At 39.6% G+C, this 26691-nt stretch overlaps 1 protein-coding gene across 3 annotated transcripts in view; it reads right to left on the minus strand.

The window, feature by feature from the left end:
- Nucleotides 1–981: 981 nt before the first annotated feature.
- Nucleotides 982–26691, minus strand: part of DMD (dystrophin) — a 3507873-nt gene continuing 3482163 nt past the window's right edge. For 2 of the 3 annotated variants that reach the window (XM_073614839.1, XM_073614840.1), the window contains 2 exons: nt 24610–24702; nt 982–8921 (listed from right to left, as the gene is read on the minus strand). In XM_073614839.1, the coding sequence (XP_073470940.1) occupies nt 8824–8921; nt 24610–24702 (191 nt within the window). In that variant the 3' untranslated portion in view covers nt 982–8823. Of the gene's footprint in view, nt 8922–16965; nt 16998–24609; nt 24703–26691 lie in introns of all 3 variants that reach the window. The other variant, XM_073614841.1, reaches the window with a different exon arrangement.

Consider the following 26691-nt stretch of genomic DNA (forward strand, 5'->3'; position numbering starts at 1 on the left):
AAATGTGCGCATTTTCTGATTACATTTTCAAATCCTTGTTCAGATCTAAAACAATGTGTATGTATATATATATACTAGGGTTGTCCCGATACCGATACTAGTATCGGTATCGGCACCGATACCGAGTATTTGCCCAAGTACTTGTACTCGGGCAAATGCTCCCGATGCTTCCGGCGATACCTGGAAGTCAGCTGTGATCGGCGCGTGGGGGAGTTACAAGATTCTCTCCCAGCGGCTTTCAGCAGCTTTAGTGACATACAGCGGTGATCGGTCACCGCTGACTGTCACTGCATCCTCTTCCATGCCCCCTCCGTTCCTCTGTCCCCCTCCGCTGTCCCCCTCCGTTCCTCTCTCCTTCCCTGTGTCTCTCCGCTGTCCCCCTCCGTTCCGCTCTCCTTCCCTGTGTCTCTCCGCTGTCCCCCTCCGTTCCTCTCTCCTTCCCTGTGTCTCTCCGCTGTCCCCTCCGTTCCCCTCTCCTTCCCTGTGTCTCTCCGCTGTCCCCTCCGTTCCCCTCTCCTTCCCTGTGTCTCTCCGCTGTCCCCTCCGTTCCCCTCTCCTTCTCTGTCCCCTCCGTTCTGCTGTCTCTCTCCGCTGTGTGAATGGACAGAGTCAGCTGACTCTGTCCATTCACATAACTGAAACATTGTAATCTCCTGTGATTACGATGTGTCAGTTTATGAATGGAGAGGAGCCGCTGTCTTCTCTCCATTCATTCTCAGTGCAGCTGAGGCTGCAGAGAAAGGGACTGGGGAATCTCTATCCTCGGTCTCTTTCTTTGTCTCAAGGGGGAGATATCAGAGGTCTGTTAAGACCCCTGATATCTCACCAAAGCCCCCCAACAGGGCTGATTAAAAAAAAAACAAAAAAACAAAAAACATATAAAGAATAAAAAAAATATTATTGTAAAAAATAAAAATTGGAAAAAAAAACAAAAAAACACACACACATACACCGTTCCCCCCCCCCCCAAAAAAAAGAACACACTGTTAAAAAAAAAAAAAAAAAACACTGTCACGTGACATTAAAAAAAAAGTATCGGTAATCAGTAGCAAGTACTTGAAAAAAGTATCGTTACTTGTACTCGGACCTAAAAAAGTGGTATCGGGACAACCCTAATATATACATACATACACACACAGGGGAAGCCATATTTACCTGGGGACTTTTTGTTTCCTGCCTTATACCATGGAAGTGCTTCACTGTTCCCCACAAAATGCAAATCCATGGGCTGGGTCAGACTCAATGAAAATACTAAATTCTCCATCTGACAGATATCTTATATTAGCAGTTAAGTAGGAATTTTTCTTTTAGTGAAAGACAGGTTTTTTTCCAGTGGATTATTTACAGATTTAATACAACAGAAATGCATACTTGGGGAAAATATACTATAATTTCTGGTTCATGAAGCTGTAGGGCAATGAGACCTGGAAGAGGATATTAGGAATGCAAGTAAAAAGAGGATGTGTATTAGAGCAAGCACAGTAGAGTCACATTACTGCTTCCAATTAACTGTATTTAGCTGTTTTACCCTAAAAGTGTCAAGTTTTAACACTAACAATATAAAAACATCCATATGAGATACATGAAAATGGTATCACAATAGTGATGAGCATAAGGTTTTGCTAAAAACCCGTCAGACTGCTACATAAATTAAAGAGCTATTATGGCTCTGCTGTAACCAGTTAGAATTTAAATAAGTATTTTACATTATAACATTCTTTACTGCTAAGCACTCCATTACATTGGAGCTGGGTACATATCAGTAGTACAGTGCACCTGCTTACATGCCACTCACTGCTGCTTTGTATAGCACAGTTTAAAAAGTCAACAGTGAAGGCAAAAATTACTTCCTAAAAATTATGCTGTGCCCTAATTTTTCATATATTAGTAATAGTGATTTTATTTTTTTCCCCAAGTTTAACAAGACTAGATGTGTTCTTATATCAAAGATAGAAATATAAAAATGTTGGTGATAAAAACTGTCCCTTTTAAACATTAAAGTTGTCTGTCCAAAACGATTGACAAGGACATGGGAAGTTGCAAATGTACAAAGATGGAATAGGGAGTTAGAGAATGGATAACTATGGCAAAGTTAAGCAGTGCAAACTATAGGAAAATATTGCACGAAAGAAAATATTAAAATGTTTTGGCTAGAGATGAGTGGTTTGTGCCTCTGTTGGATGTTAAATGCAGCAAACCAAAAGATTTCCCCTCAGTGCTCCTGACTCCTATTCACCTGGACTGAATGGCAGAGGGAATCACTCCACTGGGGAGACAAAAAAATTACTGGCTCATCTTGGCTCCAGCGATGCAGCATCCTGGAGCTCCCCTCCAGTCGCTCACATCTTCTAGTGGCTGGCTTCTGGGTATCAAGCACCGGGCCAATACGACATCACTCCCATGTGTGCGCGGGAGTGCAATCAGCTTCAGCATTGTCAAATTTATATAGCACAGCTCACTGTACAGGGATGGACAGGCAGGTAGTTCATTTTAATGCAGAAGAGACAAAGCATGTCTCCTCTGCATTAAAAATCCTTCCTGTTCGCCCATTTCGTTTTGTACATAAACTTCCACTTTAAGCATTTTATTGCTGTCTGTGACCACCTTTGGGGATATTGATACCAAAAGGCAAACAAAACCTTGAGAGACATAATAATTTCTGACTATCCAAATAAAATAAAAAATTATTTTGGCTAGAGATTGGCTAAAAAAAAGGGACAATGCAGGGGTCAGCTTTAGCATTTTCCCAATGTTTATCTTGCTAACTTGTAAGGGCTCATGCACACTAGCAGCTCCTGAATTTGAGTTTAGGAGCTTTCGGCATTTTTTTTGCCAAAGCTCCTAAACTCAACTCCATAAAAGCCTGTGTGTACACATAGGATTTTAAGATCATTTTAGGAGCTGTTGTGGCTAGGGAAGGTTCAACCTCCCTCAACCGCCCTCTCCTGAACATGGAAAAATCACCTTCAGAATAGGAACGTTTTGACCACCAGTGCGATTTTGCCGGGTTTTGCGTTTTTTTTTTACACGGCCGGCGGTCAAACTAGGTTATGTTTACATGAAGCCTGAAACACCTTTCCTAATATTCTAAGCTACTAACACCTTCTGCTGGGTACCATCTTGCTTTGGGACATAGTGTAACAAATATAGGACACTAGGTAATGTGACCATTAACTTTCAACGTGTAGTCATAATAGATGGGATTTGATCATTGTGCAAAGTTACCTACCCCTGCAGGAATATACATTCAACTATGTATATACCCATGTGCAAAGTACTGGCAAATTCAAAGTTTAAACACATTTACCAATAAATACCCACATTTCAAGTAATATTAAAAAGACAAAGGAGAAATAAGAGAAAGCCTCTTTATATTAACTTATAAATGTATTGTCCAGTTCCCAATATATGCTTGGGGCATGAAACAAAAGGATTAAGATGTAAGAATGAGTGCAGCCAATTTCTTACTGGATGACTGTGTGAGGCAGCTGAGTGGCTTAACCCCATTGTATCTATCATAGTATAGTGGTCTGGTATGTATCCCAATAATTTTTCATTGAAGTGGTCTATGCATTATGTCTCTGGATGTAAACTCAAGCATAACAGAGAATTGGACAGGAGGCTGTTCCCAACACACCAGGAATGTGGCTGTGTTGCATTAACAGTGCTTGAGCGTCAATAGACCAGTTCTCCATATGGTAGCCATGGCTCCCTGTATACCCTCTTCTATTTTCCCTAAAGATACTTGCTGATTGTTCTATACAGGTGTATACACAACTGAAATGGAACAGTCTGTAGAGGCATCTGCACTGAATAAGATCTCCAGTGTGATTCTTGTCCATCACCACGTAGCACATTTGGAACTGGATCCTGGATGCTGTTCTGTACATACCTAAACTGTATTAAGCCTGTGTCTAAACACTGCACCACTTTCTTGCATGTGGTATTAAATATCACAAAATAAATCTCCTTTATTTCATTCTCTATTATAGAATTTTTTTTTGAGCATGCCTTTTATTTAATCAAGTAGCAAACAATAAGCAACTAACTGCAGCTCATCCTTACTTAATCGGCTAACAACAGATTTCTGAAATGGTTACTAAGGCTGATTGCACATCACTGCATTTTGCAATATTTTATTAAGGGTCATAGTGTAGTGGTTCAAGGAAACTAAATTCACATCACTGTCAGAGTTATGGCTAAACTACATGGGCAATTTAGGCAATGGGCTCTCTTGCAGCAAATGGAAACCAAGAGGTTAAATGCACAGTAACAGAAGAATAAAATTAACCATGCGATTTAGCCTTAAAGCTTCAGTAAGCACTATCCTTAGGACCAGCATCGTCAAGAGAAGTACTGCTACATGACAGCATAGCCTATACAGTTGCTCATCACATCCTGGGAATGACCTACAATAAAATGTTTTTAGATTCTATAGAAACGCAATCAGAGGCTTGGATTTACATACTATCTAAGGCTCTAAATGCCTATTCAGTCAAAATATAGATTTCTTTTTTGAGTAGAAAATTAAGTCAAACCACATGTGTGATTAATACTCTACTTTACAGAGCATTCTCCTTATCAGCTACAGTTCAGGTCCCAGGACACCTAGCTCTACTATCTTACAACTCTGCTTGGCCAGCCGGACTGATAAATTTCCCACTGGCATCACAAACCCGCCAGGCTGCAGATGCTTCTAAGACTGCATAGAGGCCAGCCACAGGAATGGTGCTATAAATTTAATTATTGAGCAATTTAACTCTATAGTTTCATTTTCCAAAGCTATTCTTTTAATACCAGCATAATATGGTGGAGTGTTAACATACTGTTCAAGCAAAATGTTATTCTTGAATTATCATTTATTTCTCTCTCTCTTATATAACATAACCAATATTTATTATTGCTTAACGGTTTATTTTTGCTGAGGACTATGAAAGCAGTACATGCATACTTGTTTTTCAATCGAATGTTTAAAACTTTATCATTCTGCTACTTGGCAGTTTAGTTACATTTAAAAACTGTAGTCTGGCAGCCCTCTGTGAGCAAACAATGAGTATTCTGATGTGAACAATTAGCCACAGGAACTAAACATAATTATATCAAAAAAAAAAAAAAAAACAAAAAAAAAAAAAACCAACCTCAAAACGGCAAATAGTAAAATGTGTTTTAGTAATTCAACTCTGGCTGGGGAACACACTTTCACATATGCCAACAGTAATAAAAAGGTTAGTTATAAAAGCCTGCTTACACAATGGATTTAGTGGCAATGTTTCATGTTTTTTTTGTTTTGTTGACATGGTCAGAAACACCACAAAACCATAGTGAGGTAGATGCAACATGGTTAGCCATGTCTGAAAACAAACACAAAATCAGACAAATTTCAAAAGAACATTGGGTTGTCCTTCGCACATTATCTTGTGTAATATAACAACATAATATAGACAAGGCAGCAAATCACCCATATAAGGTGCCAGATGGATTAAATTGTCCACATATGTACACACACAGGGACTGAAATGCTACGATCAATTAGCAGCCGTCAAGGCCATGCAACCTGTTAACAGAACAGTGCAACTGATGGAAGCATCTGGGTCTCTGGATATAAGGTTCTATTTTACATATGGATGTGTGGACTAATGAAGAAGCACACAGTTGTAGCTTTTCTACCCTGTTTCAGACTGTTGACATGTTGCAATGCATCTCAAACTCTAATGGGAAGCTGAGAACACATTTGGTGAAAATGGATTCCACTGATTGCTTTTACTGGAGTGCTATCATTTCTGGGAACTCTGTTAAAGCAATTCATTTCACAACTCTTCCACTGTTCACATGACAATACAAAATAAGGAAATAGCTACACTTTTTGGTGCTGGGAAGCAGCAGTCACCCGCTTTCAGTTTAAGCAGCATTGGTGGTCTTGGTAATTAGTCTGTCACTGGCAATGACCATTACCAGCAGAAGACCTGTCAGGATAATGCAGTCACTGATCTTACAGTCTACTTTTAATACACAAAAACAACGAGGGGGAACATACTATATTTCCAAAGCTCGAGGGAGCAGATTTGATAGACGTATAAATTTAAGAGTTACTGAGGACATGGGTGCAGGATCGGATTTTTATATAACCAAGGCCTTTTCATTATCTAGATCACTTTATAATCTTTGATTGCTACAGGGCCCATACAGAATTCCCAGAAAACACTTTAGTGATACGTTTTACAAGGTTCCCCAATTTAAACAATACACACATTTCTATAAATGACTTGTTTATCATCCTGGATTAGAGAGTTTTTATAAAGGCCTGGATGCAACCAGACAGAATGGAGGCTAAGAAAAAAAAGTTAACTAGAGCTTTTGTGGGACAAATAGACATTTTTACTGTAGAGCATCTTTTGTTCAGGACTTTGTATCTCTAGCCTTGGAAATCCCACCTTATCAATAGATCGTAACCACATTGAAGTTAAAGATTGTATGATTTATGTATTAAAAGAAAAATAGGCTAACATGAACATTTCTTGTTGCTGTAGCAACAAGTTAGAAAGTTGGACAACGATAAATTTTCTTGCACGCACACTTTTTTAGATTCATGAACCCCTTAAAGTGAACAGACATAATTCATACTTTACAGAAGTCTGGAAGCATAAAAGCACAAGTTAGCTTTATACATCTCTCAATAGCTCAAAAGTGAGAGTAGAGCATATGAGTGTTTTAGTGGTAAGTTTAACTGTATTTAGAGTTTTAAAAGTGCATCTTAACTTGCAAGGATCTCCATCAAGAAGGTACCAGTAATTCGCCTGAGCATTTACAATGACCCTTGGAAGCAAGGCAACGGGACAACCATGAAGTCTTAAGTGGTGGATTTAAAGACTATATCTTATTTAACAACATTACAGGGTTCACAGATTTAAACTGACAGCTATCGTGGGGCCTTTGAACACATTCTTACACATGAACACTACAGTTATGTAAAAACTTACTTGGTGGCATTTTCTTTATTGAATAAATCAGCCACTTAAGGGAACATTAATGAAAACTAGGTTAAAGGGAAGGATACCTTAGCCCACAGCAAAAAGGACTTTCTAGATTTTTTTAAGTTTTGAAGGGGAAAATAAACTCACAAGTTGTTACTTGTGACTAACTGCTCTTTCTACCCACTGATTTTCATAGTTATCTGTCAAAAGGCTCTTGACTGTAACATAGCTCTAACACACAGCACTAAGGACTGATTTCTGGGCTGAGCACAAGATCACATACATATAGATTACTGGTCAATTATTGCTTAACTGCACCCATTAAGTAGGACATAAATGTATCCTGAATAGAACATTTACATAATACCACAGTTTAAATGCAGTATCCCTTAAAAATGCTAGCTACTCCAGATGTCTAAAAGTAATCTAGTTGGAAATGATTCTACATAAAATAAGTCAAAAGTAGAATAAAATGGTACTCTGCTTGCTATGGTTAAATAATCTTAAGCAGTGCAGCACCACTTTTACTTGTCCCTCATTAAAAGTACAGTATTATGGTAAAACTTTCACATTTTTTCTAGCATGACATGATGCTTCGGTTTCAACATAAAAGTTCAAAGGTCATAAAAGATCAATGTCAAGTACCAAGGTCCCCATTCGCAAACTGTTACATGTTAAAAAATTGGTAACAGTATCATCCAACGAGTTGCCTCATTTTATTCTGCAATTGTAGGCTTCTCATCACAAAGCTAATCAAAGGCCTGCTTTTAATAATACAGTACAGTGGTACACAGCGACCCCTAACAGGCGGCCAGATCAGCTTTCACTAGTCTGACCACTAGAATGATGAAACCTAATGGGTTTGCAACACAATCACTGCTCGGCATTAAGCTTTTAAAGGCCAAAGTTAAGACCACACTCAGGGGAGAACTACTCCAGAGCGCTCTGGCCTTTCATCCATGTAAAAAATAAAATCTGCAATTGCAAACTGGTACATATTGTCTAAAACAAAAAGGTTTTATCGTACATAGTTTAACAAAAAAAAAAAAAGAAACTTTGCCCATAGGGCTCAATAGTAATCACAGTAAGCTGTGAGAAACAATACTGTTGTGTTAGAGTGGGCTGTTACAAAAGTACATTAAATTAGTAACTTATTCTTTTAATTCTATGAACTGTTAGTACCGCTTGTGTAGCCGTTCCCATAAAATGAAAAATAATACTCTAGCTCAGGGTTCCCATCGCTGGTCTAGATGCTTCTTGTGTCAATGAAAAGAATATAAAAACTTTTGCTCAAGTGCCATTGTTTATCAATTAACAGGTGCGTCTGTGAAACACAAAGTCCATTTCATATTTGGTGCTTAAACTGATTTTCTTTGATACACAAGGAAAAAAAAAAGTGACACTTAATATGGATATTGTTGATATACAGTTACAAAGCCATGGCAATTCTAAACAATGCACTGTTTTTTTTCTTTTTCAAAGGGATTTTTTAAAAACATTTTTTTTTTTTATAAAGCACACTTTAGTTTACAATCTTTCTTTATAACTGATATAAATTTTTTTAAACAACCCAAAATTGCCCTCTGTAAAAAGAAATGGCAAGATTTTTTTAAGCTATCAAGATTTTACATGTAGTTTTCTTATTGGTTTTGTACAATTGCATAGACATTTAAAACCTGCCATTGTTACCAAAACAATAACAGACTTAAGAAACTACTGAAATCTACAGTATAGTACCACTACCCTTCACAAAAATATAGATATTTTCTTGTAAACTCTTACAGTCTAATCCCCTTTTTTGTTGTACGAAGATAGTTCTATAAAAAAAACACATGCGGTGCGTAGGGAGTTGTTACTCTAACACCTCGTCGTCAGTCATGACAGTGACTAAAGTTTCCATCGCTCTTCCCAAATCATCAGCCATGTGAAAGAGATTTCCTACATGGTTTCCTAGAAGAGAAAATACAAAATACATAGTTACTCCCATCAGGAAAAGATCTTAATATTTAAATATGTTTAAAAACATTAGCTTCTCCACACCTATGTACTACATATATCTTTAGCCAAAACTTTTTTTGTTTTGGATAGAGAAGGAAATTGTTAGAATCCTTGTCAAGTTTGTACTGCTACCTCAGTATGTAATAGGTGGGGAGTGTCATGACAGAATTATGAGGCATTAGCTACTGAAAAATCCACATCTTTGGTGACAAGTGCCAATACCCCTTTTGAGGGCTTGGAGCACACCTATATTCAAGGCTCTTAGAGTTAGGTGTTAGGATAGAATAAACTGGAGATAGAGAAAGGACATGACCCCTCTGATAAGTTTGGCTTACCAGATGTCTATCCTGTGCTCTCTGATCTGTACTTGTTTGTCAAATGAGATTTTAACCATTTACAACTTAAAAGGAAACCTGTAAGGATACAAATACTGCTGTTGCCAACTTGTGTTTCAAAGGGTACAGGCTCCAAGGATATCATTTTGAATCTGACAGCACTATCACCTAAGATGCTTCCCTGATACAAATATGCTTTCACTTTCTTTCCTGTAGACAGGGAAGTCTGCAAATGGTCCATGGCAGCTCTGTTATGAGCAAACTGCCACCCCCATCATACCACTGACTCTTTACCCTGACCACTGCCTCCAAGACCTCAGATCAGTGCCTGCGTGAAACCCAAAGCAGGGATGTCTGCAGGAAACTAAAAACATGACAGAATAGTGTTCAATGGAGAAAAAGGGCAAAGGAATACATTCCTTCTAAGGCGGCTGGATGGAGCAGAAAGTTAACAATTTCCCAATTTCCTTTTGGTATTAATAAAGTATTTTGTATTCAGCAAATTTTAAGCTAAAAGCTAAAGCTAAACCCAGCTATTTGGTACATATTTTAGCTGAATGCACTCTGTATATCACATGCCGCAGACCACTGTGCTCTGTAAATTTTACACATTTTGCTTTGTTACATAAACTATACTGTTGTGCTATATATTCCTTACTGCACCCTGTGTTACTTATGACCACCCCCTGTGTTATTTAATTCAGTCTCTGCACTGTGTTACATGCTTTTGACCTGTAAGCTCTGAATTACCTACTACTGACCTAAGTAATGTGCGCTACATGTTAATGAACCAAGGCAATGCCATCCTCACCTAAGCGAGGGTCGAGGAAGGGGGAGCAAGTACTTGACAAAAAAAAAAGGCACTCGCTCCCTGAAAAAAGCTGCAACTTAATTGGAGGCTGGAGGGAAAAAAATAATAAATGGTACTTTTTTTCGGGTGATGGCATTCCTTAAGTGAGGTACATGACCACTTAGCCAGTAGTCAATGGCATAAGTGGCTCCACTGCATGATTACCCCTCTATGTTCTGGTGGCAAGTCAGAATTTTGAAATAGAAATAGAAAGACTGAATTATCCTAATAGGGTCAAAGATGGCAACATAAACCTGACAGGAGTGTTAACCACTTGGTTCTCTATCCAAAACCAAAATAAATGCTTTACATTTTATGCCCACAGGTTTAATTTAAGTTTTTTTCAGTGAACATAATTACAACTCATGCAATCAAATTTTCTTTTCATTGATTACTAATATATTTGGCATAAACATTTTCTTAAATTTCAGGTGGAAAGTTTGAATAATAAATATGTCAGCTAATATAAATGCAGATACACCTGTATCAAGAGGGCCTAATTAATTAGATTGCACCAGAAGACAACACAAAACACTCACAAGTAAGTTATATTTACACATATGGACAAGCGTCTGCAAGAGATCCACTCAGCACAAAAGCAAAGCATAAGAAGTTAAAGCACAAAGGGTTTGACTGAGTCTATGGGTGTGTGATTATGTATGCATTGCTACTTTTTCCTTAGAAATAGACAATTTTGACACTGTGTTCCTATATATGAAATGACCTGTTGATCTTTCACTTAAAGTGGATGTAAACCCAATGTCATCCTTTCTAAACTACTGCCATAGGGGTGATATAGAAGGATATACATGCCTCCTGCATGTATCTTTACCTGTCAAATGTCTCCCCTCTGTCTGTTATTAGACCCGAAAAACTGCAGATTCTGTGGGCGGGTTTGTTGTCTGGAGCTCGGTGGGTGGAGTCGTGATGTCAGTAGACTCCCCACCCACCTCTACACTCCCCTTGTCAATATGCATTTTCTCCTGTGCATTTCTTACACTGAACTTCTGCTATGATCTCTAACATCCAGTGAAAAGACAGGAAAGTAACCACATGACTTCCGCATGCCAAATCATGCTGAGGTGTGGAACAGCCAATCCTTGCAGAGCTGCTGAAGAAAGGAGTGGGAGGGAATTAAAAAATACTGCATGTCTCTTAGGCTAGTGCACGAGATATGTAAATCACCTGTCACTCACAGCAAGGGGGAGTATTTGACAAAGTTTTTCTCAGTTTGTCAAGATTTATCTCACTGAACAATAAAAGAGGATTGCTCAGAGATGGATTAACTCTGTTTGGCAAGGCTGGGCTCAAATGATAGGAAATCTTATACTCTGCAGTATGATATAAAAAAAAAAAAATTGGGTTTACAACCACTTTAAATCAGTTGTTTTACAGAATGCTTTGTTGCATTGTTATATACAGTTGAGCTCATAAGTTTACATACCCTGGCAGAATTTATGATTTCTTGGCCATTTTTCAGAGAATATGAATGATAACACAAAAACATTTCGTTCACTCATGGTTAATGTTTGGCTGAAGCAATTTATTATCAGACAACTGTGCTTACTCTTTTTAAATCATAATGAGAACTACCCAAATGACCCCAATCAAAAGTTTACATACCCTGGTGATTTGGGCCTGATAACATGCACACAAGTTGACACAAAGGAGTTTGAATAACTATTTTTGTAATCGAATTGAATGTAATTAGTGTGCGTATAAAAGATCAATGAGTTTCTGGACTCCTGACAGACCCTTGCAACTTTCATCCAGTGCTGCACTGACGTTTCTGGATTCTGAGTCATGGGGAAAGCAAAAGAATTGTCAAAGGATCTGCAGGAAAAGGTAGTTTAACCGTATAAAACAGGAAAGAGATATAAAAAGATATCCAAGGAATTGAAAATGCCAATCAGCAGTGTTCAAACTCTAATCAAGAAGTGGAAAATTAGGGGGGTTCTTTTGAAACCAAACCACGGTCAGCTAGACCAACTAAGATTTCAGCCACAACTGCCAGGAAAATTGTTCAAGATGCAAAGAAAAACCTACAAATAACTTCAGGTGAAATAGAGGACTCTCTGAAAACATGTGGTGTGGCTGTTTCAAGATGCACAATAAGGAGGCACTTGAAGGAAGATGGGCTGCATAGTCGAGTCGCCAGAAGAAAGCCATTACTACGCAAATGCCACAAAGTATCCCACTTACAATACGGCAAACAGCACAGAGACAAGCCTCAAACCTTCTGGCACAAAGTCATTTGGAGTGAAAAAAAATTGAGCTTTTTGGCCACAACCATAAATGCTACATTTGGAGAGGAGACAACAAGGCCTATGATGAAAGGTATGGAGGTGGATCACTGATGTTTTGGAGATGTGTGAGCTACAAAAGGCACAGGAAATTTGGTCAAAATTGCTGGCAAGATGAATACAGTATGTTGTCAAAAAATACTGGAGGAACATTTGCATTCATCAGCCAGGAAGCTGCGCATGGGATGTACTTGGACATTCCAACATGACTATGATCCAAAACACAAGGCCAAGTCGACCTGTCATTGGCTACAGCAGAATAAAGTGAAGGTTCTGGAGTGGCCATCTCAGACCTGACCTCAAAATTATTGAGCCACTCTGGGGAGATCTGAAATGCGCAGTTCATGCAAGAGAGACCAAGAATTTACAGGAACTGGAGGCTTTTTGCCAAGAGGAATGGGCAGTTTTACCATCTAAGAAGATAAAGAGCCTCATCCACAAATACCACAAAAGACTTCAAGCTGTCATTGATATTAAAGGGGGAAATACACGGTATTAAGAACTGGGGTATGTAAACTTTTGATCAGGGTCATTTGGGTAGATTCTGTTGTCATTATGATTTAGAAAGAGTAAACACAGTTGATTAAGAATAAATGGCTTCAGCCAAACACTAACCACGAGTGAAAGAAAAGTTTTTATGTTATCATTCATATCCTCTGAAAATATATATTTCTTTTTTTTGGGGGGGATTCTTCCAAATGGGTAAGACTGGCGGAGGAACAGTGGTCCCCCAGAAAATGAGTTTTTTTTCACAAAAGGATGTAGTTTTAAGTTTTGTGAAAAGTTTAACTCTGCTAGTATATTTAAAATACAAATTATTTGTGGATAAAAGTTGTAAATAGAGGTAATTAGTCATACTATAAGCTAGATATGGTGTGCACAGTTCCGTTTTCTGTAAGCACAATAGTGATGAAAAGTTGCAGCACAATGGCTGGGAAATGGAATGTTTTTTGCATTCCAAGCCTAGCCTACTTCTTTCAAACTGATGAAGCACCAGAGAAACCATTTACGTTTAAAACTGAACTTTGGGGAAAGTAAAATTCCTTCCTTGCAGTTGGGTTTTCCCTGTACTGCAAGGCTTATATTTATATTACTTGTTAAGTTCCAGGACACTTGGAAAAGCAGTTTTCATTACCTTATACTCTGCACTGCTAGATCACGCCCCACAGCATCTCTTCCCCTACACCCAGCAGTCGCAGGTCCTCCGATGTCCTCAAATACAATGCAGAGCCCAAAGCCCTGCACTGAACAGGAAGATGGTGAGAAGGTTATTGGAGTAGCAAAAAGCACTGGCTTCCACGGAAGAGGAGGATTGGGTAAGTAAAACTACTTTTCCCAGTCCCCTAGACTTAAACAAGCATTTAACTCTTGCAGTGGAGGGCCAGCTCCACTGCAAGAGAAGCTATTAACTTTCCCCGAAGTTAAGCTCTTACAAAATAAAAATGATTCTTTTTTTCCTAGTTATAACTCATATCAGCTCTGTACTGAGCCAATAGACAGTAACACCAAAGCGCAAGCTGCTAGGTTACACTCTTTTGCCACCCATACATATTCCTGCTATAGGGGAGATTAAAGCGTGCCACAGACTGTTCAAATCTCCAACGGTTCCTGCTGAATTTGATTCATGATTCGAGCCATGTATGGGCAGGCTGAATGCACCCAAGTTGATCGATCAACTTGGGTGCAATCAGCCTCCCAAATTTTACATGCAATTATTGCAAGCAGCTGTTATAGCGGCTAGCAATCACCACTGTATTTTCCCGGAAAGGATGTCTTCCCCACCACCCCTGCAGTATGCATGCATTCTTTGTGTACCTCAGCCAGGACAAGTGGAATATTCTACAAGTGAATAGTCAGCATAAAGTGCTAGCAGGTATTAAGTTCAGGTAGTTAGAGGTGTCTACACAGCCACCACCCCCCATACCACACTACACCCAAACACTGGGCTGTTATAAAAGTACAGGTTTGACACTTCCGGGTAGTACTGAATTTTTCCTGCTTCCTCCCACCTCACATGTCTGTTGGCCCCCCACTGTGACTGGCTGCCTCACCGGCCTGAAAGTAGTGTGTAGGATGGCACAGTCACTGTCCCCTATACCTGGTAATTTCTCATTGGTAGGCATGTCAAACTTAAGAGAAGTATGAGAATTTTTTTCTCTAATCATAGGTGGATGCAGAATTGGTCCGATGCAGCATCTGTCCCCCACTGGCTCTAAGACTGATAACCAAGCGCTGATTGCTTGGTTCTCAGAGCTCCATGAGCAGAGAGCCAGTGACTGTCAATCACCGCTGTCTGCTCTGACCCCCCCACCCCATTCACGGGAGCGCTGGGCTGTGGAGGGGGCGGGAGCGGCCAGTTCAGGCCCTCAGTGGCTTGCTGAGTCGGGGGCCAATCCAGGCATGTGGTCAGATCCCGACCATATGGTCGTGATCTTTCCCAAGCCTGGACCGGCTCTGTTGTGTCAGCTGGTAATGGACTTCAGCCTGCTGTCTGCTAAAAATGGGGCACAGGAGTGCAGAATGATCTGCACTCCTGTGATCAACAGGAGAGATACAGCCAAACTTCAAGAAGGTTGTTTGTAACTTGCCAAAAGCTTTCTGAAAGTATTATATAAGCTTGCTGCTCACACTGCTCTTGTGCAAGCTGAAGCCTGTGTGAACAGCCTGAAATGTTACTAGAAGTAGTTTAAAAAATGTGTCACAAGGTAGAACCAGACACCTGTTAGAGCAATCATTGATGGCACAAAACTGGATGGGTGCTAGATACTCTCCAAGACCTTCCCACTGCTTAAAGAAAAACTGCAGTCTGCTCACATAATTTGTAATAAAAACATCTTTGCCATTCTGAAACTTCCCTCCAACCACTTTGCATATTATTTTATATATACTGTCATTCTGTACTAGCCAAATATGCTGCAGAAATCTGCAGAATATGCTGCAGAAATCTCCATCTACTGAGTCTGGCTGCATCCATTTTAACTGTGGGCAGCTGAACCTGCTGCCTGTTCACTTCCTGGATTTACACAGACACACTGCCAGCTCTGTAGCTCTCACTGGCCCTCTAATGACTCACCCCCCCCTTCCTGGCAAACTCTCACGAGTGAGAGAGCGCTGTGTATGATGTCATAAGCCTAGGCTTTTTACCAGACAAGAAACAGGAAGTGGGCTGTATAAGGTATTTACTGGCAGAAAAAAAAATGTTTCACTATCCAAAGTTAAAACAACAAGGGCAGAGGATTTAATAGATGGAAAGATGAAAAAATTACTTAAGTTCCACTTTAACCTTTATGCTAATCTGCCTGTGCTATGGAATACTACAGAACAGAAAAGACGTCAAGAACTTACGAGGTTTATACTTCTGCCTGATCGATTCATCCTTTTAGGTTATTGCATAGACTATTGTAAATAATGACAAACTAGACTGTATAGCATGGGTTTATTAGATGTTTAGATCTAAGCAGAGTGCATTATAAACGGTGTTGGTTGATTCCATATTTTTGCAAGTCCTGTTTAAATGCCAAGTAGTGCATTTATCTTACATTTAGATTTTCTAAATATGTGTAGCCATCACGTATAATAAACTAAGTGTGTTGAGCATAAAAAGAATGGATTAGGATTGGACACTTTCATGCAATTATTCAAAGCAACATTCTTAGAAACTTCAAGAATGACAAATGTAATGAACTCAAACATCTTGATGTTAGTAGACACCAAATTTGAAAAAGTAGTCATTGTTCATGATGCAAATAAGGGTTATTTACAATATGGCAGGCTTTTAAACCTCTCAACACTTAGAAGAAAAAAAAAAAGTTTTTTTGTTACACATTAGTGTTGCCCAAATGCTGGCCTTTCCTGTGCTGTGTGGCCTTACATAAGATCAAGTTCTGTCCAATAGTTTATGTGGGCCATAGCTAAGATGCTCTGTTTGTAGTTCAAAGGGCATCACAGTAACTAAGGGATGTCCAGTCAAATTACGTAGAAATGACATAGCAGTCTGTGTTACGTTTCATTTACTTTCCCTTAAAGAAAACCGATCTGGTCTTAAATTAGTGTCAATAACCTACAACTCTATATAAAGATGTGGGCCAAGGTTAAAGCCCCATCTTTTAATTTTTTTTTTATAACTATAATACATCAATAATTATAATAAACACTGATAAAATTGCTGCAGTAATACACAGCAAATATTTCATGTATGAAAATTAGAGTTATACCCAATTACAAGGAATTTGTTTCGTTATATGTAGACAGAAACAGAATAACTGAAAAAGGACATTATAGTTACAGCTCAATTCATCCTGGGCAAACGTATGTCATACACTGGAACCTTTCCACTGGCTTACTGCTGTCCTACTCACAGTTGATCAGAGGTAGTAAATGTTGGCATGTTACAGCACGTTTGTAAGAAGCACTCAGCTAAAGAGACTGGTAGCTGCACAAATGCCAGACATGGGATGTGAAATGTGACAGACACAAGCTGGATGGCAGCGAGCCCAGCTCTCACTAACCTCTCTCATTTGCTTTCCAGGGACATTTCTTCCTTTTGTGAGAAGGAGAGAATGGAAAAAGAGGAAGGAAAGAGAAGATAACCAGAAATAAATATCACATTTATTGTCATGCTCTTAAAAACAAATATATACCTACATAGACAGAAGAAAGGACGGGAAGAAAGAACACAACAGCTTGAGCTAAAGGTCATATCAGCTAATTGCATTTTCCCTTGAATTTTAAAAAGGAAGGGCATCCAAAACTTTTTATATTGTCCTGGGTGTAGCACAGTGAAGTTCATCTGGGGGTCCTCCAATTCTATCCTGGAGATACTTATGACCGAGATACAAGAAGGCTTTCTTGAAAATGATCAAAGATTATTAGTATAACGAACAAGATAATTCTTATGTGGAGGTATTTTTTTTTTTCAGGCACAAATATTGATAAACCAATATCCATACCAGAAAAATTCTAAATATAAAATCATCAAAATTTTATTTAACAACTACTCATGAAAAGCAGCAAAAGACATTAAAGGTTGACAATAGGTGCTTAATCCAAAAAGATGGATACATTATCTTCATATGAATACAAACAGATCTTATATAGTATGTGACGTCAAAAGAGAAGTTCAGGATTCCTACAAAAAAATATACTTATCTAGGTGGAGAACTGAGTGATTAAACAAGGCGGATCACTCAGCTCTCAGGTGTTCAGGCTGCAGAGAACCAGTGACCGTCAATCACCGCCTCTCTACTCTGCTGGCTCAGTCTCCCAGCAGCTCTCCGAGAGGTTAAGCCAGCTGCCGGTTCAGACATCTGGGTGGATCCCAACCAGGATCTTTTCAGGGCCTAGACTAGCTAAAGACAGCTGAAAACAGGTGACAGTAGTGCAGAACGAATTGCACTCCCCTGCGATTCGTAGAAATACAGCCAAAAAAGCTTTGGCTATACTAATCCTTCAAAACTTGTGGTTGATCCAATGCGTTTCAATAAACTCTTCCTCGGGTGATGGAGTGGATAGCTGGAATATACAAACTGCAGATAGACAATAGGGCTCAACTGCGTATACTGCAGTGCTGTGAACACACACACGCACGGTGCTGGCTGAAGGAGAGAACACAGATGACCTAATCGGTGAGATGCTGTTCCTTCAAGCAATTGTAATTTTTTTTTTCTTTTTTTAAATAAACATCTCTATACTTACCTGCTCTGTACAATGGAACTACACAGAGCGACCCCCGAACCGCCCCTCCTCAGGTCCCCCACCGGCGCTCCCAGTTCCTCCAATCTGTCTAGTGTCCCCACGGGAAGCCGCTTCCCAAAGGGGGCACTCGCGTGTGCTCACGCCTGACCCCCGAGTGCATGGACACAGACATCAGAACTCAGGCCTGCTCCCTTGCCACTGGAATTGATTTACAGGCGTGGGAGCCAAAGACTCCCACAGCTATTAATTTGCTCAATGAGGAGGGGACCATGGCAAGAGCCGCTGCTCTCGTGCACGTCGCCAGATCGGGCTCAGGTAAGAATAGGGGGGAGGGATCCTGCAGCAGGTATACATCAAGGTAAAAAAACTTGACTTTAGAACTACTTTCACTATCCGATTGCAGTTTTGACAAAGTTCTAATGCTTTATGTGCTATAAAGTAGATGGCGATTTGCCTACTGTCTGGCAGTAATGTCCAATTTAGAAGACTTGCATTTTTCGGCATGTAAACCAGTTCACAAACATGCATTTCAACTGTGTACACAGCCATTTGTCTACACTTACACTTTAACCAAATTGTTTTTTCTTTTCTGTCAGGGTTAAATAAATGATTGAGGTGGTGTTTAATCACATATTTCCCCTGAACAGCAGACCTCTGGCTTTGACATCTGTTTTGATTTAGCACAACAGCTGTAATAGTCAACTGTAGCAGATGTAATGGTGTTGTGTGCTACAGAGATTCTGGACTTTGCATAGAAAAATATGGGGGACAGACTTTAATAGCAATGTCCTTGCATAATTTTACACTTCACGCAGCTTAATCTAAAAACAAAAAGGGATGAAATATATCCTAGTAGCCAAAAATCAGTTACATATACATACATATTATATATATATATATATATATATATATATATATATATATATATATATATATATATATATATATATATATATATATACACACACACACACACATATACACAGTATACATCATCTTTTTTTTCCTCAGAGAAAAGGTGAATGTACTCCTTCATTCTGAGTCACTTGTTGTCTCTACCCCCTAAAACACCTCTGAGCACTGTCCCTTGGTCTCATCCATATCCTCCCAGTACTGCCCATTTTAGACAATTTAGAACCAAGTATGACTCTGTAGTGCTAAGTAATTTGTACATGAAAAGCTGTAAAATAGTTCCCCAGCAGCCAGCAACAATATACACCCCGCCAGCAACAATACATCCATCCTTAGCAACAATAGACCCCCCCCCCCCCCACACACACCCAGCAACATTAGATTCCCCAGCAGCTATCATCAATAGACCCTAGCGCCCTTGTCATTACATACATTATGTCCTGGTGGTGCCTAAACTGCGTTCCCCAGCTGAAAAAAAGCCCTGAACACATACACACTATATATATATATATATATAAAAATATTTTTCAAAGGTGCAAAAATCTACTAAAAAAAAACCACAGCAACCAATGACCTTTTTTACTCCCGTCTCAAAAGTTTAAACTTACACCTGAATACCTCAAACTGTACTGGAAGCCCTATTTTTTTTTTCCTTTGATAGGGTTGTGTGGGGTTAGCATGTCTGACTGTGTCCTCACTAGAAAGATTTGGGTATTATACAAACTAGTGCAATTTCTGATGCAATTTGAGTTGCACAGAATTGCATGACAGTGGACATCACATTGTTTCGAATGATGCCCATTCACAACAATCCGAGTGATTTTTATAAAAGGGTCCTGTGCTACTTTGTGCAAGAAGTAACAAGCCTGGAATCCTATCAAAGTGCCACTTCGACTTTAAGTGCCTAGCACTTTCAACACCTCACCATTCTCTCAGCATGCCTTCTCTCCTCTACTATTTCAGGCATCTGCCTACACTCTTCCAAGCAACATAAAAGCCACTTTGCCTGTCTGCAATCCACATTTGCTTCACTGTAACCATCGGTAACCACTGATTAAACTCTTCTCAAACACTGGGCTACATTGCATGATGGAACTCAACTTCTGCCTTGCTAAGACTTTGAAACTACCGTTTATAATTTTCTTTTTGGAAGTTACACTTTCCTTTTTATTATGGTGCCTTGGCCAAGATCAAACACCCCGCCATCATCCTTGGTGACTTTAACATTGCAATCAATGTTAACATCTCAGCCACTTCTCAACCTAACACAGTGGACACAAACCACCACTCACTGCAATGGCAACACCCTCAACTTTGTATTCTCCCACTTCTGCACTCACTGCAACCTAACACCCCCCCTTTTCTCTCTCTCCGATCACAACCTTATCCGTTTCACACTCTCCCTGTCGCCTACCTCCCATGACGCCAACCTGTAAATTGTTACCTGCAGGAACCTTTGCTACCTCAACCCTTCCCTTCTTCATTCTGCTACTGACTGCCTTTATGATAAAATTGCACCCGTCCTACCCAGACCTGACAACTTCCATCTAAAACATACGATCATCCTCCCTGGACACACTTTCAAAAAGCGGAACCAGGCTCATCTGCTACAACCCTGGCTAACAGATGACACCAGAAGTCTCAAGAGACACCGCTGTGCTCCTGGGCATGGAGTAAAACGGAATCCCTGCAAGACTTCACTCTTTACAAATCTGCCCTTCTCAGATACAACTCCTGCCTCCACACTGCTAAACAAACCTACTACACCATTCTCGTCAAAGTGCTCTCATCCAAACTTCAACTCTTCTCTACCCTTAATTCCTTACTTCACCCCCTACTGCCTCCACCCACCAATTTTCTTACTGCCCAGGAGATTGGCAATCATTTCAAAACCAAAATCGACACCACACTCAATACTTTTCTCCTTCAACTCTTAGCTTAACTCCTTTCCATGGCCCACCTCACCACCTGTCCTCTGGACCCTCACAATTACTGTGACCACCTTCCCACTCTATTCTAAACTCTAACATCTTCAACCTCCCCCTTTCCCCCGTCACCTTTCCCTCCCTGCTCAAACATGCACTGGTTACATGCATACTTAAACCTTCACTGGACCTCATCCGTTTGAATAATTCAAGACCCATCTCCCTGCTCCCGTTTGCTTCCAAGCTTCTTGAGCGCCTTGTCCACAACCATATGAGCTCCTACCTCACTGGCAACCTTCTCGATCCCCTACAGTCCGGCTTCCTCCCAGAACATTCCACTAAAACTGCCCTATTAAAACTCACCAATGATGGCCAGTACTCTATAGTCATACTCTTGGACCTTACTGCTGCCTTCGACACAGTTGACTACCCACTCCTCAACAAACTCCACTTCCTTGGTACCCGTGACTCTGCTCTTTCCTGGTTCTCCTACCCAGCTCAGTGCACTTTCAGTGCCACATTCACCACCATCTCCTCAACTCCTCCTCCTCCTTCTCTTTCTGTTGGGGTACCTCAATACTCTGTCCTTGGGCTCCTCCTATTCACTCTCTTTACCTCTTTCCTTGGCCAGCTGATAACCTCCCGTGGCTTCCAATACCACCTCTATTCTGATGACACCCAGATCTATCGCTTGACTCCTCAGCTCAACCCTTCAATCTCCTCACTTATCACAAACTTACTGTGACATATCAGTATGAATGTCACACCACTTCCTCAAACTCAATCATTCCAAAACGGAGCTTGTAATATTTCCTCCTCCCTATGATTTTACAATTGAGATCAACGGCACAACCATTGGTCCCTCCACAAACGCCAGAGTGTCGTGTGTAATCCTAGACTCTGATCTCTCCTTCAGCCTCCATATCCAATCACTGGCTAAATCTTACTGCCTTAACTGCAACAACATTTCTAGAATTCGCCCCTTCCTGACTAACACCACAAAACGTATTCACTCCTTGGTTATTTCCCGCCTTGACTACTGCAACTCCCTCCAAACTGGCCTACCTTTACACAGGCTATCCCTCCTTCAGTCTATTATGAATGCTGCTGCTAGACTAATACACCTTACTAACCGATCCATGACTGCTGCTCCTCTCTGCCAACCCCTTCACTGGCTTCCCCTACCCCACACTGTATAAAATTCAAAATACTAACCACAACATACAAGGCCATCCACAACATCGCCCCCAGTTACTTCTCCAGAGCCTCTCCTATCCTCTGGAACTCCCTGCCCTGGTGTCCGGTCAGCCCCTACCCTGTCTGCCTTTAAGCGATCCTTGAAAACTCACTTATTCAGGTAAGCCTACCCCACCTTCCACCCAAGAACTGTATCCTAGTCACCTCCGTCAGATTATCCCCTGCAGCTATTACCTTTGGTACCACCTCCCCTCCTTTAGATTGTAAGCTCCATGAGCAGGGCACTCTTATTACTTCTGAATTAATATCGTAGTGCCCCCCTTTACATTGTAAAGTGCTGCGTAAACTGTTGGCGCTATATAAATCCTGTAAAAAAAAAAATAATACATTTGAGCCCCACAGACGTCAATGGAAACACACAGAAGTCGCATGTACATCAAATTATGAGGCGGTTTGGGAAGCATCATCATGTTTTTTTTTTTTTTAACCCTTAACTCCTCCCATGGAAATCCTTGGCCCTCAATAGTAGTAGTTCACCAAAAAAAAAAAAATGTACAGGATTAAAATCATGGCAAAGTTGTAAACAGAACAAAATCACATCGCATTAGTGTTAACTTTGCCTCTCTACATTGGTCTTAGTGACCATTGCCTCCAGGACTGCAAGTGAGACTTTTTTCTTTAAGTGGAAGTCAAGACTTAAAAAGCATCCCACCCCCTCCTAACTTTTGTTCTAACCACCCCACAGAAGGAAGATGCTCATTCTCCGAGTGCTCCAGTCTGGTCGAGCGATGGCTAAGGGTCACTGCCCAAGCATTCCATCCATTGCCGGAGCTCTCTCCTCTCCCCTGAAGCTAACTGCTGGGGGGGGGGGGGAATCATGTGACTGGACCAGAGCACCCTGAGAATAGGCAAGCATCTTCCTTTTACAAGGTATTTAGAATAGGAGCTACAAGGGGGGTGGTAGCCATTTTAGGCTTAGTTGGTTAGAACCTGGATTTCTACTTTAAGGTATCACCAGAGCAACAGGTAAAATATTTCAATGAGGACATTTGTTTGAGTAAGAGCGGTCTTACAAAATCTTTTACTTTCCAGAGATTTTAATCATTCTGTACATTATTAAAAAGGAAGAAATTGACTTTAGATATACCTTAAAATTAGGTGATAAACCCGTTCTTGAACAGAACAGTATTCTGCAGAATACAGTTTTATTTTACTATTAGACAATGTAATGGTTTCCATGTTATAGGGACTGGGGGCTACAACTCTTACTGTAATGCACTGCAGAATGGTTCACATTAATCTTCTGAAATCAGTTAACAGAAATGATGAATATAAAATGGAAGCTAGAAAAAGATTATGTGCTATCTACAGCAATCAAACCAAAATTTAATTTATATAATGAAATATTGGAGCATATAAAGCATTGTCTGCGTGGAGGCTAAGGATAACACATATACCCCAGTAATCTTTCTAGTCCTGCTAATGCTTTGCCCTTTGATATCAAAGTAACAACAGAGTAAAGTAAATACTGCTTGTGAAATTGCAGTGACATTGCAATTTTCTTTACCAGCCACAACACTGGGGAAAAAGTGGTGTGGCTTCATGCCAGGAATGTCTAAAAAAAAAAAAAAGATCTACTAGAGTAGCTAGGGACAGCACTATAGAAACTGTACAGTAAGGGATACCTTAATCAGTGGTACTTGGCTATAACTGTTTAATTAGGTGTTCAGGTGGGAAGAGCTGGCTCTTTCATGCAAGAAGACACTTATAAAAAGTTTATGAAATAGGATAAATCACTATATAAAATCTGAACAAAATACCAATAAAACAAAATGGAAAGCCAGCAAACAGACAGACATATGCAACTATAATAAATTAGAGAACCAGCAAAAAAAAGAAAAAAAAAAAGAAAAAAGGAACCCAGTGATCATGGTGAGTGCAAAGTTATTGAATGGTTACTGTTTTACGTTACGCTTTCTTCACAGCCCACTGACCCTCTCTCTCAACCAGAAAAAAACAATTCCTGCCCCTTAACTGCCCAGTGATTTAATAATACAAGGGTAAGCAAGGTCTTTATTTTCTGCAAAGGAATTTTCTTTTTTCAGCGGTTTCTATGCTTATGGTCACTTACTGTTAAAAGCATGCCATCAAAACACAGCACTAAAAATGTGTTTCATAAATGCCCATAGAACTGTAATATTAAATATTTTAATATAAGGATTATATGACAACTGGTCAGTGTATGTGCTAAAAAAAACAAAGAAAAGAATGCACTGTGGAAAAACATTAGTACTTTCTTTCAATATGCCAATAGGTCTTAAAAAGGGGTAGTGAGAAGGTTCCTCCACCTTAATTACATTTATCCAGATGAATTGGAGGCGACTGCAATCTGATAACTATGTTTTATTCACTGGCTATTCTTACCTCTTGCAGTGGGGAAGGAGTTGTTAAGCTGCTCCATGACGTCCTCTAGTCCTGTGCTTGTATCATGAGGAGGACTGAGAACATCATCCTCTCCTAAGAGAAATAAACACATTTTTTCAATTAAAAAATAAGAGACACTTAAACCTTCGAGTACCTAAATGAACATTACAAATATTAAACCGATAGAGATCTTTTAGCTTGATTAAAAAAATGAACTGAATTATAACGGGGTGCATCAAGACGTGCCTTTGAAGGAGTTTGCCTAATCAGTACTTTAGTATTGCTAAACGTTTTAGCCACCGCTTAGAACAAAGTGTAAACAGGGCTCTTCTAGGGCAGCTTAGCAAGGACAAATCAATGTTTGTTTCAGTGACTTTCACTCTTCCAAGATTCATATTTAGTGATTCTCTTGCCCCAGTCACATACAGCATATTAATCAGTAATGTGTCCTAGACACAATTCTGGCAAAGTTAAATCCTGGCAATATTTCAGAAGAAGTAACCTTGTCTCAATGTTACACACAAACCATCATGTGAATGTTTTGTGGGTTTATTTTTAGAACTATCATTGACCCTTCCATCACATAATCATGAGCATCTGAGATCATCCAAAAGCCATTTCCACATCAGGTGACTAGAAAGGAAAGAACAGTACTTCGAGAATGGTGAATGGAGTGCATAAAGCCAAAATGACATCTTTGCGAAGTTGTACAACTAAAGATGCAGTAGATTTTAATCCAAAAGGGCGAACAGAGTCCTGAACTATCATTAATAAAAAAAGGCCTGCTCGCATGGACACATTTACCTTATGTGCAGCACATATGCACTAATTCATATGCAGTAATTTGCCTTGTATAAAAACATCATAGTTTGCTTCATAAAGGAGGTATTTTTTAGATTGTATCTCAATGAATTTGATGTCTTGTGGCAAATATGAAAATCTTGCTCACACTCTCCATGACAACATTAACTACTTCAATATCGGGCACTTTTACCCCCTTCCTGCCCAGGCCAATTGTCAGCTTTACGCACTTTGAATGACAATTGCGCGGTCATGCAACACTGTACCCAAACTAAATTTCTATTATTTTGTTCACACTAATAGAGTTTTATTTTGGTGGTATTTAAACATCACTGGGTTTATTTTTTGCTAAATAAATGTAAAAAAAGGAAAGACAATTTTGAAAGTTTTTGTTGCGGTTATAAAATTTTACAAATAATCTTTCTTCATGAATTTAGGACAAAATGTATTCCGCTACATTTCTTTGGTGAAAATAACCCAAATCAGTGTATATTATTTAGGTCTGTAGGAAAAGTTATACAGTTCACAAACTACAGTATAGATCTGAAAATTGATCAATCCTGATGTATTGATGGTGTATCTCATTTCTTGAGGTGACTTTTTTTGGATTAAAAAAATAAAACAGTGAAGTAAGCTCAATTTTTTCTATATTGTGAAAGATAATGTTACGCTGAGTAAATTGATGCCAAACATGTCATGCATCAAAATTGCGCCCACTCGTGGAATGAGGACAGATTTTGACCCTTAAAAAATCTCCATAGGCGACGTTTAAACATTTCTACAGGTTACCAGTTTTGAGTTACTGAGGTGGTCTTTTGCTAGAATTATTGCTCTTGCTCTAATGATCGTGGTGATACCTCATGTGTGGTTTGAATACCGTTTTCATATGCGGGCGCGACTTACGTATGCGTTTGCTTCTGCACGCGAGCTGGGCGGGACAGGACGCTTTACATTTTTTTTTCTTATTTCTTTTCATTTTACACTGTCCTTTTTTTAAAAAAAAGGGTCACTTTTATTCCTATTACAAGAAATGTAAACATCCCTTGTAATAGAAAAAAAGCATGTCAGGACCTCTAATGTGAGATCTGGGGTCAAAAAGATCTCACATTTACACTTAAATGCAATAACCAATTTAAAAAAAATTCTCTTTAAGACTATTGGGCGGAAGTGACGTTTGATGTCGTTTCCGTCATCTAATGTTATGGAGCCGAGTGGGGGCCATCTTTTCCTCACTCGTTTCCATGCTACTGAGGGGAAAGCATCGGAGTGTCTCCGCCGCTA

This window comes from Aquarana catesbeiana, linkage group LG02 (assembly GCF_042186555.1).
Source record: "Aquarana catesbeiana isolate 2022-GZ linkage group LG02, ASM4218655v1, whole genome shotgun sequence".
Taxonomy (NCBI): domain Eukaryota; kingdom Metazoa; phylum Chordata; class Amphibia; order Anura; family Ranidae; genus Aquarana; species Aquarana catesbeiana.